General features: G+C 38.3%; 1 protein-coding gene and 1 non-coding gene across 2 annotated transcripts; one reads left to right on the top strand and one right to left on the bottom strand.

The window, feature by feature from the left end:
* Positions 1-436: 436 nt before the first annotated feature.
* On the bottom strand, positions 437-11,224 carry LOC114386167 (uncharacterized protein K02A2.6-like; the record flags this gene model as incomplete). The annotated part of the gene is made up of 4 exons (XM_028346161.1): positions 11,091-11,224; positions 7,990-8,485; positions 7,620-7,760; positions 437-1,186 (listed from the first exon to the last, which is right to left on the bottom strand). Coding segments are annotated over exons 1-4 (1,521 nt in total), but the record flags the coding sequence as incomplete, so codon positions are not given.
* Positions 3,498-3,604, top strand: LOC114388777. Its single transcript, XR_003661572.1, has one exon. It is a non-coding gene; the product is annotated as a small nucleolar RNA R71 (small nucleolar RNA).
* Positions 11,225-12,452: the final 1,228 nt, after the last annotated feature.

Genomic DNA, 12,452 nt, shown 5'->3' with positions numbered 1-12,452 from the left:
ACTCTTGGAGCCAGAGCATCCATCGGATCAACCTAGGCTTAGAATCAGCCTTCTTCAACAAGTACTTTAGAGCTGCATGGTTAGTATAAACAATAATGTGGGTACCAAGCAAATAAGATCGAAAATTTTCAAGAGCAAAAACTATGGCTAGAAGCTCTTTCTCAGTAGTAGTATAATTCGCTTGGGCAGCATCTAAAGTCCTAGAAGCATAATATATCACCCTGGGCAATTTATCAATTTTCTGAGCAAGGACAACCCCCAATGCATAATTTGATGCATCATACATAAGCTCAAAAGGGGCTGGCCAATCGGGTGCCTGGATGATGGGGGTGGTAGTCAGCGCTCTTTTGAGGCAATCAAAAGCCTCTTTGCATCCGTCATTAAAGTCAAACTCCACCTCCTTTTGCAACAAGTTGGAAAGTGGAAGGGCTACTTTGCTAAAATCCCTTATAAAGCGCATGTAGAATCCTGCATGACCAAGAAAAGATCGCACCTCTCGCACACAAGAGGGGTAAGGCAATTGTGAAATAACAGAAATTTTTGCAGGATCTACTTCAATACCCTTATTGGAAATAATGTGGCCTAAAACTATACCTTGCTCAACCATAAAATGACATTTTTCAAAATTTAGAACAAGGTTAGTTTCAATGCATCTATTCAAAACTTTTTCCAAACTATTCAAACAACCATCAAAAGAGGATCCATATACAGTGAAATCATCCATAAACACCTCTATGCAATTTTCTAAAAAATCACTGAAAATACTAATCATGCACCGCTGGAAGGTACGAGGGGCATTGCACAGGCCGAAAGGCATCCTCCTATAAGCAAAAGTGCCGAAGGGGCAGGTGAATGTGGTCTTTTCCTGATCCTCAGGAGCAATAGTAATCTGCATATAACCAGAAAAACCATCAAGGAAACAGTAGTGGGATTTACCTGCCAGGCGTTCAAGCATCTGGTCAATGAATGGCAGGGGAAAATGGTCCTTTTTGGTTACCTGGTTCAGCCTCCTATAGTCAATGCAGACTCTCCAACTGTTCTGCACCCGAGTAGGAATCAACTCCTCCTTCTCATTTTTTATCACTGTGAGGCCGGTCTTCTTCGGGACTACCTGGACGGGACTCACCCATTGGCTGTCGGAGATAGGATAAATGATTCCAGCTTGCAAAAGCTTGATTATCTCCTTCTTCACTACATCAAGAATTACCAGGTTGAGTCTTCTCTGTGGCTGTCTTACTGGTTTAGCTCCATCCTCTAAATTTATTCGATGCATACATGTGGACGGGCTAATACCAGGAATGTCTGCCAGGGTCCAGCCTATAGCCTTCTTATGCTTCTTGAGAACTGACAACAACTTCTCCTCTTGCTCATCAACAAGGGAGGCAGATATAATCACTGAAAAACTCTTGCTATCATCCAAGTAAGCGTATTTTAAATTTGATGGCAGAGGCTTCAATTCTGGTGTGGTCGGCTGGACAGTGGTAGAAGGAGATGGTTTCTCAGCCTTTACCTCATAAAGAAAGTCAGAGGTATGTGTACTTCCTGAAACATGGTTAGTCCTATCTGACTCTATAAAATCAATCTCGAGAGGTAAAACACCACCACCAGACATGCAATCAATATCACTCTCAGATTCACTCTCAACATCAAATTCAGACATATGATCAAGTACAATTTCAGACTCAATGCATGAAGAGTGAGAGGTATGCAGATTAGAATAAAGATCATTCATGTATTCATCAACAACATGGTCAATTATTTTAGCACGAAATACAGAAAGATCTTCAGATGGGTATTTCATAGCATCCAGAATATTAAAATGAACAGTTATATCACCAAACTCCATGGATAGTGTGCCTGCATATACATCTATCTTAGTTCTAGCAATTTTCATAAAGGGTCTGCCTAGAATGATGGGAACTGATCCTTGAGAGAATCCATCCTCCATATTTAAAATATAAAAATCAACAGGGAAAATCTGTTCACCAACTCTAACTAAGACATCTTCTATGAAACCAACAGGATAGGCAACACTTTTATTAGCTAAATGAATTACCACATCAGTTGACTGCAAGGGACCTAGAGATAGAGAATTAAAAATAGACAGAGGCATAACACTAACAGAGGCTCCTAAATCTAGCATGGCATTGTCAAACTTACTATTCCCTATAATACAAGGTATGCTGAATGTACCTGGATCTTTGCATTTTTCAGGAATTTGAGGAACAGATTTACCAATCAATGTGGAGACATTTCTGCCCATGCTAATTCGTTCACTTCCTTTAAGCTTCCGCTTATTAGTGCACAGCTCCTTCAAGAATTTAGCATATCTTGGAATTTTCTTTATTGCATCCAACAGAGGTATGTTTACCTCTACTTTTCTAAACGTTTCCAAGATCTCTTTCTCTGCCTCTTCCATTTTTTTGTTGGAAACTGCTCTTGGAGGGAATGGAAGAGGGGGAATATGCTGCTTCTGCAAATCAGAATTACCTGTGGAAGAAGATTCACCTGCACAGAAATTGTTAGGTAAATTTTTGTCATCACCTTTTTCTGGAGTAGAGTGAAGTTTGGCAGGTTCATTTGCAGATGAGGAAGGTGCTACGGGTTGAGGTCCTTGACACTGCTTTCCCGACCTCAATGAAATGGCACTGACATTTTTGGGATTTTGGACAGCTTGAGAAGGTAGCTTGTTAGAATTCTGGGACTGTTGTTGATTCAATTGTGTAGCTAATTGTCCCATCTGATTAGTCAAGCTCTGAATGGAGGCTCTGGTCTCTTGTTGAAACTGCATGTTCTGCAGCGTCATTTGCATCACGAGTTCTTCGAGGGAAGGTTGTGGAGGAGCCTCAACTGTTGGCTGTTTCTGGGGCTATTGCTGTTGTTGGATTGGTGGAGGAATGTATGGTCTGCTTGGGCCAGCAGCATTTTGGAAGGAAGGAGCAGGCTGCTGTTGTTGTTGCTGAGGGCTGGACCATCTGAGATTTGGGTGATTCCTCCATCCAGGGTTGTATCTGTTGCTGGAGAGGTCATAATTGTTTTGCTGTGGTTGATTTTTCTGCTGAGGTTGAGGAGGTTTATTGTAAATATTTGCAGCATAAGCTTCAGGCTGCTCAATTGCTCCAGGTTGCTGCATGGAAGGGCAAAGGTCTGTATGGGGGTTAGCAGATGAGCACAAACCACAAACCCTTGCGACAGGTACAGATTTCTGATTCAAGGCCAGCTGGGTTACCAAGTTAACCAATGCATCCAGTTTTCCTTCAAGCTTCTTAGTCTCAGATGATGCAGCTGAGTTTGTAGCTACCTCATGCACTCCTCTAATGACTATAACATCATTTCTGGCACTAAACTGTTGGGAGTTGGAAGCCATCTTCTCAATTAAATTCCTGGCTTCAGGAGGAGTCATGTCTCCAAGGGCTCCACCACTGGCAGCATCTATCATACTTCTCTCCATATTACTGAGTCCTTCATAAAAATATTGGAGAAGAAGCTGCTCCAAAATCTGATGGTGAGGGCAACTGGCACATAGTTTTTTAAATCGCTCCCAGTACTCATACAGTTTCTCTCCACTGAGTTGTCTAATACTTGAGATATCTTTCCTGATGGCTGTGGTCCTGGAAGCAGGGAAATTTTTTTCTAAGAATACTCTCTTAAGGTCATCCCAGCTTGTGATGGACCTTGGAGCAAGGTAATACAGCCAGTCCTTTGCCACTCCCTCTAATGAATGAGGAAAAGCCTTCAGAAATATGTGATCTTCTTGGACATCTGGGGGTTTCATGGTGGAGCAGACAATGTGAAATTCTTTCAAATGTTTGTGCGGGTCTTCACCTGCATGGCCATGAAACTTTGGAAGCAAATGAATCAGTCCAGTTTTAAGAACATATGGGACATCCTCATCAGGGTATTGGATGCACAAGCTTTCGTAGGTGATATCAGGTGCAGCCATTTCCCTTAGAGTCCTCTCACGGGGTGGAGGTTGTGCCATGTTCTCAGAATGTGCAAAAACAGAATGCTCAAAATCAGAATGCTCAAAATTATAATGCTCAAGATCAGGATGTTCAAAATCACCAATAACAGAATGCACAGATTCACCAGTAATGGAATGCTCAGAATGATCAAAAGGTGTAAAATGATGCCTAACTAATCTATGAAATGTCCTATCTATCTCAGGATCAAAGGGTTGTAAGTCAGATGGATTGCCTCTAGTCATACACTACATTCAGCATGCACACAACTAGTTGCCTTGTCATGTAAATAAAGGTGTAGGTTTGAACTACAGCTACCCTCAAATGATATCCAAATGACTTGAAATTTTGTGAGAAACCTTATAAAATGATGAGAAGATAGAACAAAAAATTTCAGACAAAAATTCAAAGTCTAACTATGAAAGCTAAAAATGGTAGGTTAAGAAAAATAAGTGAATAAAACTTGAAAAAATAAAAAACTTTTGACAGAATCACTTTTTTTGGACGATGGAGACCTCAGCCAGCCTAGGCCTATGGCCGGCTGCCACGGCGTAGGAAATTTTTTTCTACCCCAAATGCATATATAATAATTGCGATTCTGATAACCGGAGCAAAAGTTATGGCCGTTTGAAGTTTTGACAAACACAAAATTTGCTAGTTTTTTTGGAACTTTCAAATCTGACCAAACTAAAGGCTCTAGCTATTTTTCCCACAAAATATGGATTAAAAGAAGTTACCACAAAAAAATTCAGCCAAAAATAACAACCCTAGCTACTAAAACAAAAAATCACAAATAATTCAGCATGGGTGGTCGCTAAAATCCGTCGCTAAGGGATTTCTACTACTACTCTGGTTTGCCGCAAGCAGAAATGGTCGCTAAGTCCGTCGCAAAACACTATTCACAGCAAAACACCCAAAACTGAAACAGGGGAAGCGCTCAATAGGAAAACTGAAACAGAACACACACTAAACGAAATACCAGGACACTAAACAACACTAACACACATACTAACACAATACTAACAATTAAACATAAAACACGAAAGAATTAAACACACAACGCTAGCTATTATGAACCTTTGGACACTGCTCCCCGGCAACGGCGCCAAATTTGATCAAGGTCGTACCCGAATCAAATAAACATGAAAATGCAGTAACTAGGAAGTGATCCTAGGTCGTTTCCCAACGAGCAGTGACAAACCAAATGTTCATAATATACTTGCAGTAACAGTAACGATTGGGGGGGTTTGTTTGTTTTGTGATTAAAGAGCAGAACAAGTAAACTGGAATACGAAGCCATTCTCTTATCCTGGGTTATGGAGAATTCGTCCCTAACAGTCAACCACTTAATCCAACCCTATTTCAATTTACTAAGCGAAAATCAACTTAGGGTTTTCAATACGTGATTAGGCACCACATACACCAGTTAGCCCTTCGTCCATTAAGCATGAACGCAAGTTAGGCTCAGAGGCAATTAATCGAACACGAAGCGTGCACTGATTAATATTCACGAATTTGGGATAACTGGTGAAGGGAAAACTGCCAGGAAACCACATCACAAGCGAAACCTCAAAGAGAGTTGGGCTTCGTCCTCAAAAGGAAACAACACCAGAAAATCTAGCCTTCCATGGATTCAAACAGAAAACGCAAATGAAACATGAAGCAGAAACGTAAATGAAACAGAAACGTAAATGAGAGTAGAAGAAGAAGCAAGAACGAAATTGTAATTAGAAGCAGAAAACGTAAAATTGCATTATGTGAACAGTAGCATCAAAGCAGAAAACGTAAAACCCTAAAACAAAAGCTCCGAATAATGAATAGCATAACAAAATAGCCTTCCACGAATCCCAAGGCTGCTATTTAAAAAGAGTCACTCAAAGTCACAGGGCCCTATTACAATACTCTGGCCCAAAACGAAATAAACACTGAACAACATAAAATAAAATTGCGAAATTTCCTAATTAGAAATTAACTAAGGTAAGCGCTGCTTTATTTGCCCTCTTCAAGTCCATAACCAAAATCCGGATTAAGCCCAATGTTTCATTAATTCCTGAAATTAGATTAAAAACATCAAATTAGCTAAATGAGCCCAAATAATAAAACTGCCTGATTAATTGACAATTAAGACCAATCAGTAATTAAAATGGTGCAAAAAAGGGTTTAGAAAATAGAAGAAAATGATGGCACATCATACTTCTTATTTTTCTTTTTCTTTTTCTTTGTTTTCCTTCATCTTTATTTCTATTTCACTCTCTTTTATTGGTGTCTCTCTCTCATGTTGGTCATCTTCATCTTCCACAACTTCCTGAAGTTCAACAAAGTCAGAAACTGTGAATGTATGTATACATGATTTTGATGATGTCAAAGAAGAATCTAACAAGGCTACTTCAAATGATAAGCATTTGCTTCAAGAATAATTCAAGATTGCTTCAACAAACAAAGCCTTGTTTCAAGATTCACTAAAGACCAAGCCTTGCCTTAAAACAAAGTGCTTTCAAGACATGAAAGGCTCTGGTAATCGATTACCAGGAAGTGTAATCGATTACCCGAAGACAGGGTTGAGAAATAGCTGTTGAAAAAGGTTTTGAATTTGAATTTTCAACATGTAATCGATTACCATATGTCTGTAATCGATTACCAGCAATGAAACTTTGGAAATTCAAATTCAAAAGTCATAACCCTTCAAATTATAACTGTGTAATCGATTACACAAACATTGTAATCGATTACAAGTGGAAAGTTTTCAGAAAATCTGCCAACAGTCACATCTTTTCATTAGATTTGTGAATGGTCATCAAAGGCCTATAAATAGGTGACTTGGGCACGAATTTTAGATAGAGAGTTTTGCTTGGCAAAAATGTCTTATCCTCTCAAAAGACAATGAGAGAGATTCCAAAAGAACTTCATTGTCAAATGCTCTCTCAAAAGAAATCCTTGGCCAAACACTTGCAAAATCTATAAGGATTCCTATATGATCTTTATTGTAATATTCTTCTCCTGAAGAGAGAATTCTTCTTCCATTCTTCTTATTCAATGAGATTGGTTAAGAGACTGTGAGTCTCTTGTTGTAAAGGATTCCTGAACACAAGGGATGGGTTGTCCCTGTGTGGTTCAGACTTTGTAATGGATTTTACAAAGATAGTGGAAATCTCAAGTGGGTTGCTTGAGTACTGGACGTAGGCACGGGTTGTGGCCGAACCAGTATAAAACTGTGTTTGCATTCTCTCTTCCCTTATCTCATTTATGTTATTGCAATCAATTTTGCCTTGCATGTTTATAGAACATTATTAAATTGATTGTTGTTGCTTCTTCTGCATTCTAAGCCTATCCCTCTTAATATTATTGAGGCCACAAGGTCCAACAGAAACGGGTTCAAGTGCCGACTCAGTTGCCAACTGCTGTTTATGTTCCTCCACCTTCTTCTCAACTTTTCATCAACATGGGTTGCCATTCTGCTCCTCGTCATGACAGCTTTACATTCCTCCTTTGGATTTTCCTAAGTGTTAGCACTAAAGCTGCTTGACGGCCTATCCGCCAACTGTTTTGCGAGCTGTCCCACTTGGACTTCCAGATTCTTTATGGTAGACTCCGTGCTCTTCTGGTTAGACATAGAAACCTGCATAAATTCAGCTAGAGTCTCTTCCAGCTTCGTTGTACGATCGTAGAGACTAGGCCCTTGTTGCTGCGGCCTTGTGGACGGTCCACCCTGGTCTCTATTGAATTGATTCCCAGGGTGGTTCCTCCATTGTCCTTGTTGTTGGTTGTATTGTTGTCCATGCTAGAATCCGGGAAGTCCACCTGCATTAAAATTATTTATGGGCTGGTTTCCCATGTAATTGATTTCATGAGATGTTGGTTCTTCATTGGGGATACAACAACAAGAATTGTGAGCTCCACCACAGATGACACACCCTACAGCCTACAAAATAGTAGATGGTAAAGATTGTGCAGAATGTATTTGAGTTGGAAACTTACTTAGTGTCTCAGTCAATGCCTCAAGTTGCTTAGATAGCAACTTGTTCTGTGCCAACAATGCATCTTGTGATGTAAGTTCCAACAGACTTCTCTTTGTTGGAATGTGGGCTCTATCTCTCAAAATAGCAATGTCACTTGCAGCCATATTTTCAATAAGGTCCATGGCTTCTTGATGGGTCTTCATCTTGATTTTACCCCCTGTAGAAGCGTCCAACAGCTGCTTGGACTGTGGTCTTAACCGATCTATAAAAATGTTGAGCTGAATCGGGTCTGAGAATCCATGAGTGGGTGTCTTTCTCAATAGACCATAGAATCTTTCTAAGGCCTCACTCAGAGATTCATCTGGAAATTGGTTAAAAGAAGAGATGGCGGCTTTGCCTTCTGCAGTCTTAGACTCAGGAAAATATTTCTTTAGAAATTTCTCAACAACTTCATCCCATGTCTTAAGACTGTTGCCTTTGAATAAATAAAGCCACCCCTTAGCTTCTGCAGATAGTGAGAACGAAAACAAGCTCAACCGAATTGCATCTTTAGGCACACCAGCCAATCTAATAGTATTGCAGATTTCAATGTAAGTGGCTAGGTGCACATATGGGTCTTCATTTGGTAAACCATGAAACAAATTATTCTGAATTAATTGAATCAATGATGGAGGGTATGTAATGGTCTGGGCTTGAACCTCTGGTTGGGCAATGCTAGTGAAAAATTATGGTACGCTTGAACTTGAATAGTCTTCTAGGGTCACTCTCCTTGGCTGCTTAGCCATGATAACTTCTTCAATCAAATCTGTATGAGATTGCCCTAGGATAAGAATGCTAGAAGATGCCTCAGAAGATCGAGGTTCTTCTCCTGGAGTTGCTGCTACTTTTAAGTCCTACAAAAATTTTCTAATTCTCTCTGTGTTTCGTCTCCTACAAGTAGCGTTAATTTCCAAATCTATGGGAATTAAATCAACTGCAGAAGATCTCCTATGCATACAAAAGAAACAGAACAACAATTATCCAATTCCAAAGAACAATAAAATATGCAGTAATGGAAATATCCACAAAAAGAATCAATGAATAAAATATAAAGCAATGCCTTAAAACTGAATTGAACTCTTCTAATGAATTAAGTTCCCTGACAACGGCGCCATATATGCTTTTGTGTTTGTTTGTGATTTTTATTTACCCTTCAACACGGTATCTCTTTCTCAAATTTATAAGCAGTAAATTCAAGGGAAATGAAACACCGGAAAACGCACCGGGTCGTCAAGCATTTAAAATTAAAATGGAGTGATCCGAGTATCGAATTCAGGGAACTTGTTTATTAGACAAAGTTCTATTCAGGAATTAGGCATTGTGCAGGCAAACATTGATAATTGTGAATCGAAACAAAAGTAAACTAGATTCTATGTTAAAAAGCGGTAAATGCAAGTAATTAAAAGTTGACAGCAATAGCTAAAAAGTGTTGGGTCTTTCTAACAAACGAGTTGATGCATATGAAGGTATTTCTGTAATTGATCATGTTCTTGTGTTCTATGCTCAAGCCTAAAGTACTAAACCTCAATCCCTCGTAAGTTAGACTAATTTAACCCAAGCTTCGTCCTCAGATCCCTCTTGTTGGACTAGGCTTAACTTAATCAACATTATCATCACATCATAATAAGAAAACTAAAACCCTGCAATCCATCCTTGGTAATGCAGTTATTTAGCCCTGCTTCTATCAAGTTCTAAGGAAATAGTACATTTCCCAATGCTAAAGTCACCTAACAGTACACACAAATGGGTGATCAGACCAAGAGCATGTAGTAATTAAGCATTGAAAGAAGCATTGAACACACAAAACACAGTTAATTAGATATGAAAAGTAATTACGTCAACTGTTCATTAGAAATCCCCAACTAGGGTTTTTAGCCAGCCATACAAGGAACCCTAATACAAGTGAGACAGAAAGTACAGAGCAATTGTTGCTTACACAGGAAGGGGGATCCCCCCTCCTTTTCTTGGTACCTCACAATCACTCAAACACTCTCTAATCTCTCAAAGTGATGAACCCTAGCTTCCTTGCTTAGTTGTTGCCTCTCTGCTGCCTCCAGAGCACTCTTCTCAAATTTTGTGGAAAAGTATGCAGCTCTGGTAGAGGTATTGTGTTCTGTACCCTAATTTTGACAAATCAGGCTTTAAATAGGCTCTGACATCGCGATGTTGCACTTAGCGTGAGTAACTAGATTTGGGCTTGGTGCTAGTTATGCGCTGAGCCTGGCAAGAGACTAACGACTCGCTTAGCGAGCTGATCTCGCGCTTAGCGCATGACCTAAATTCTTGTGCTCTTCCAGATTCTCTCAGCACGCTGAAGCTGCACTTAGCGGTAGATGCGCGATGAGCCCACAGGTTCTGCTTAGCGCGACTGCTCCTTTTAGCACTTCAAGACTTTAGCCTCTTTTGACCTGAAATTGTATAGATTTTATCATTAATTCCAATTAAAGATACTCTAATGACAGGTATCGAAACATATCAAGATTTATTTACAAATTCCTACAAAAGAACTATAAATTGGGGAAACTATACATGTTTTGAAAAAAATTTCTATACAAAAGTTAGTCGTATAAGACGACTAAGAAACATTACCAGCCTAAACAACTCCATTCAAGAGGAAAAAAATAATAAACACTTTCACTACTAGAAAATATAGATTTAACATCGTTACCTTAACATCAGTTTAGGATGAAACCCATGCTAACAAAAGTTTGGTGATATAATTGTAAATAGTGTAACTTTGTTAACATCAGTTTTTTGAAAACCCGATGTTAACAAAGTAATGGTAACATCGGTTTTAAAAATACCGATGTTAACGAAGTCATGTTAACATCGATTTTTGAAAAATGTATGTTAGCATGACTAAGTTAAAATCAGTTTTTCAGAAAAACTGATGTTAGTAAATGATACATTAACATCAGTTTTTTATAATAAAAAAATGATGTTATCGTTAACATCACTTAGTTAACATCGGTTTTTTTACTAAAAAACCGAGGTTGAAACATACATTTAAAAATATATGAATTGCCTCTATGAGCCCTTTTTTTTCACGTTGTCTTCTTCTTCGTCTGAGTTCCTTCTCTCGTGTGTGCTCTCTGCTGTCTCCATAAAAAATTGCCTCCTCACCCCCTTTTGCCTGTTCACCTCCTTGCGCCTCTTTGCCTCTTCGTTGTGTTTGCTCCGTGAGGTAGTAACTCCTCTTGCCTCCTCGTTCCACTCTGTCAACAAGTAAGTCGCGTGTTTGTTTGAGACTTTTGATTTTGAGTTCATCATGAGGATGAACAACACACAACAACACCCTCACTTTCGATAAGTGTGAAGAGGGTGTTGTGTGTGTCTAAGGGGGGTTTCAAATTTTGTCAGTGTTCTACTTTTGATATTCTAATTTAGAATTTGTTGATGGGTTGTTGCTTATGAATTTTGTTATATTAATGTTTGATACATTAAACTGGTTTATCTGATTATTGTTCTTGATTTGGGTATACATTTGTTTTAACCTGAAAATGTATGAGGAACATTTGTTGAATTTTTTGATGGGTTGTTGGTTGTTGAATGTTGTTAGTTTAATGTTTGGTACATTAAATTGGTTTATCTGATTATTGTTCTTGATTTGGGTATACATTTGTTTTGAGCTAAAAATATAGGAGGAACATTTGTTGAATTTGTTGATGGGTTGTTGGTTGTTGAGTGTTGTTAGTTTAATGTTCTTGATTTTGCCCAATTTGGTAGAGATATGTTGACACACTTGAAGTGGCTTAGTAGATATTTGTATTTCTGGTTTGTTCAGAAAGGGTCTTATGTGTTCCCATTGATTTGTATAGACATTTGATTCAATGTGATAGTTAGTAAACTACTTGTGTATTGTCATACTCCTAGTTTTGAATGCATTTGATTGTAAAAGGAAAAAATAGTTAGATCTATTTGGATGCAACAATGGAACTTAATTACCATATTAGTTTTGGTTTTTCTAGTATCTTCTTTGTGCTAGTTTGTAATATTTATCTTGCTTGTACCAAAATATATTATAAAAATTTATGTAATATTTGTATGAAGGAGTAAATTAAAAAGCGAATGGTCATACCATTTGTTGATTAATTGAACTAATTTAGGTCAAATTTGGTCAATTGCATATCCAAATGTTGATCTAGTATGTTCCAATTACCATAGTTATAATTATTTTTTTCTTTATATATAAATGCAATTACTAGGTTGGTGTTGCTGGAATTTTTTTCTTCTAAATTATAACATCTTGAATAATTTTTTAGGCACTTTTCTTTTGGTGTTTGCATCGTGATAACAATATTCATTGTTGGAGACTGTTAGTGAGCATTATCACAAGTACGGATGTCTTTCACACTTTTGTTGGGCTGTTTTTTGTAATGAGTCTTTTTTTACTTTGTTTTACATTACTAATGCATTATTACTTCGTATATAATTAATGTTCATCATGAGTGAACCTTAGATTTCCATTTGAGATTGAATACAATGATTCTCGTGG

The sequence above is a fragment of the Glycine soja genome, chromosome 15, assembly GCF_004193775.1.
Source record: "Glycine soja cultivar W05 chromosome 15, ASM419377v2, whole genome shotgun sequence".
Classification (NCBI taxonomy): Eukaryota; Viridiplantae; Streptophyta; class Magnoliopsida; order Fabales; family Fabaceae; genus Glycine; species Glycine soja.
This window is presented reverse-complemented; position numbering and strand designations above follow the sequence as displayed.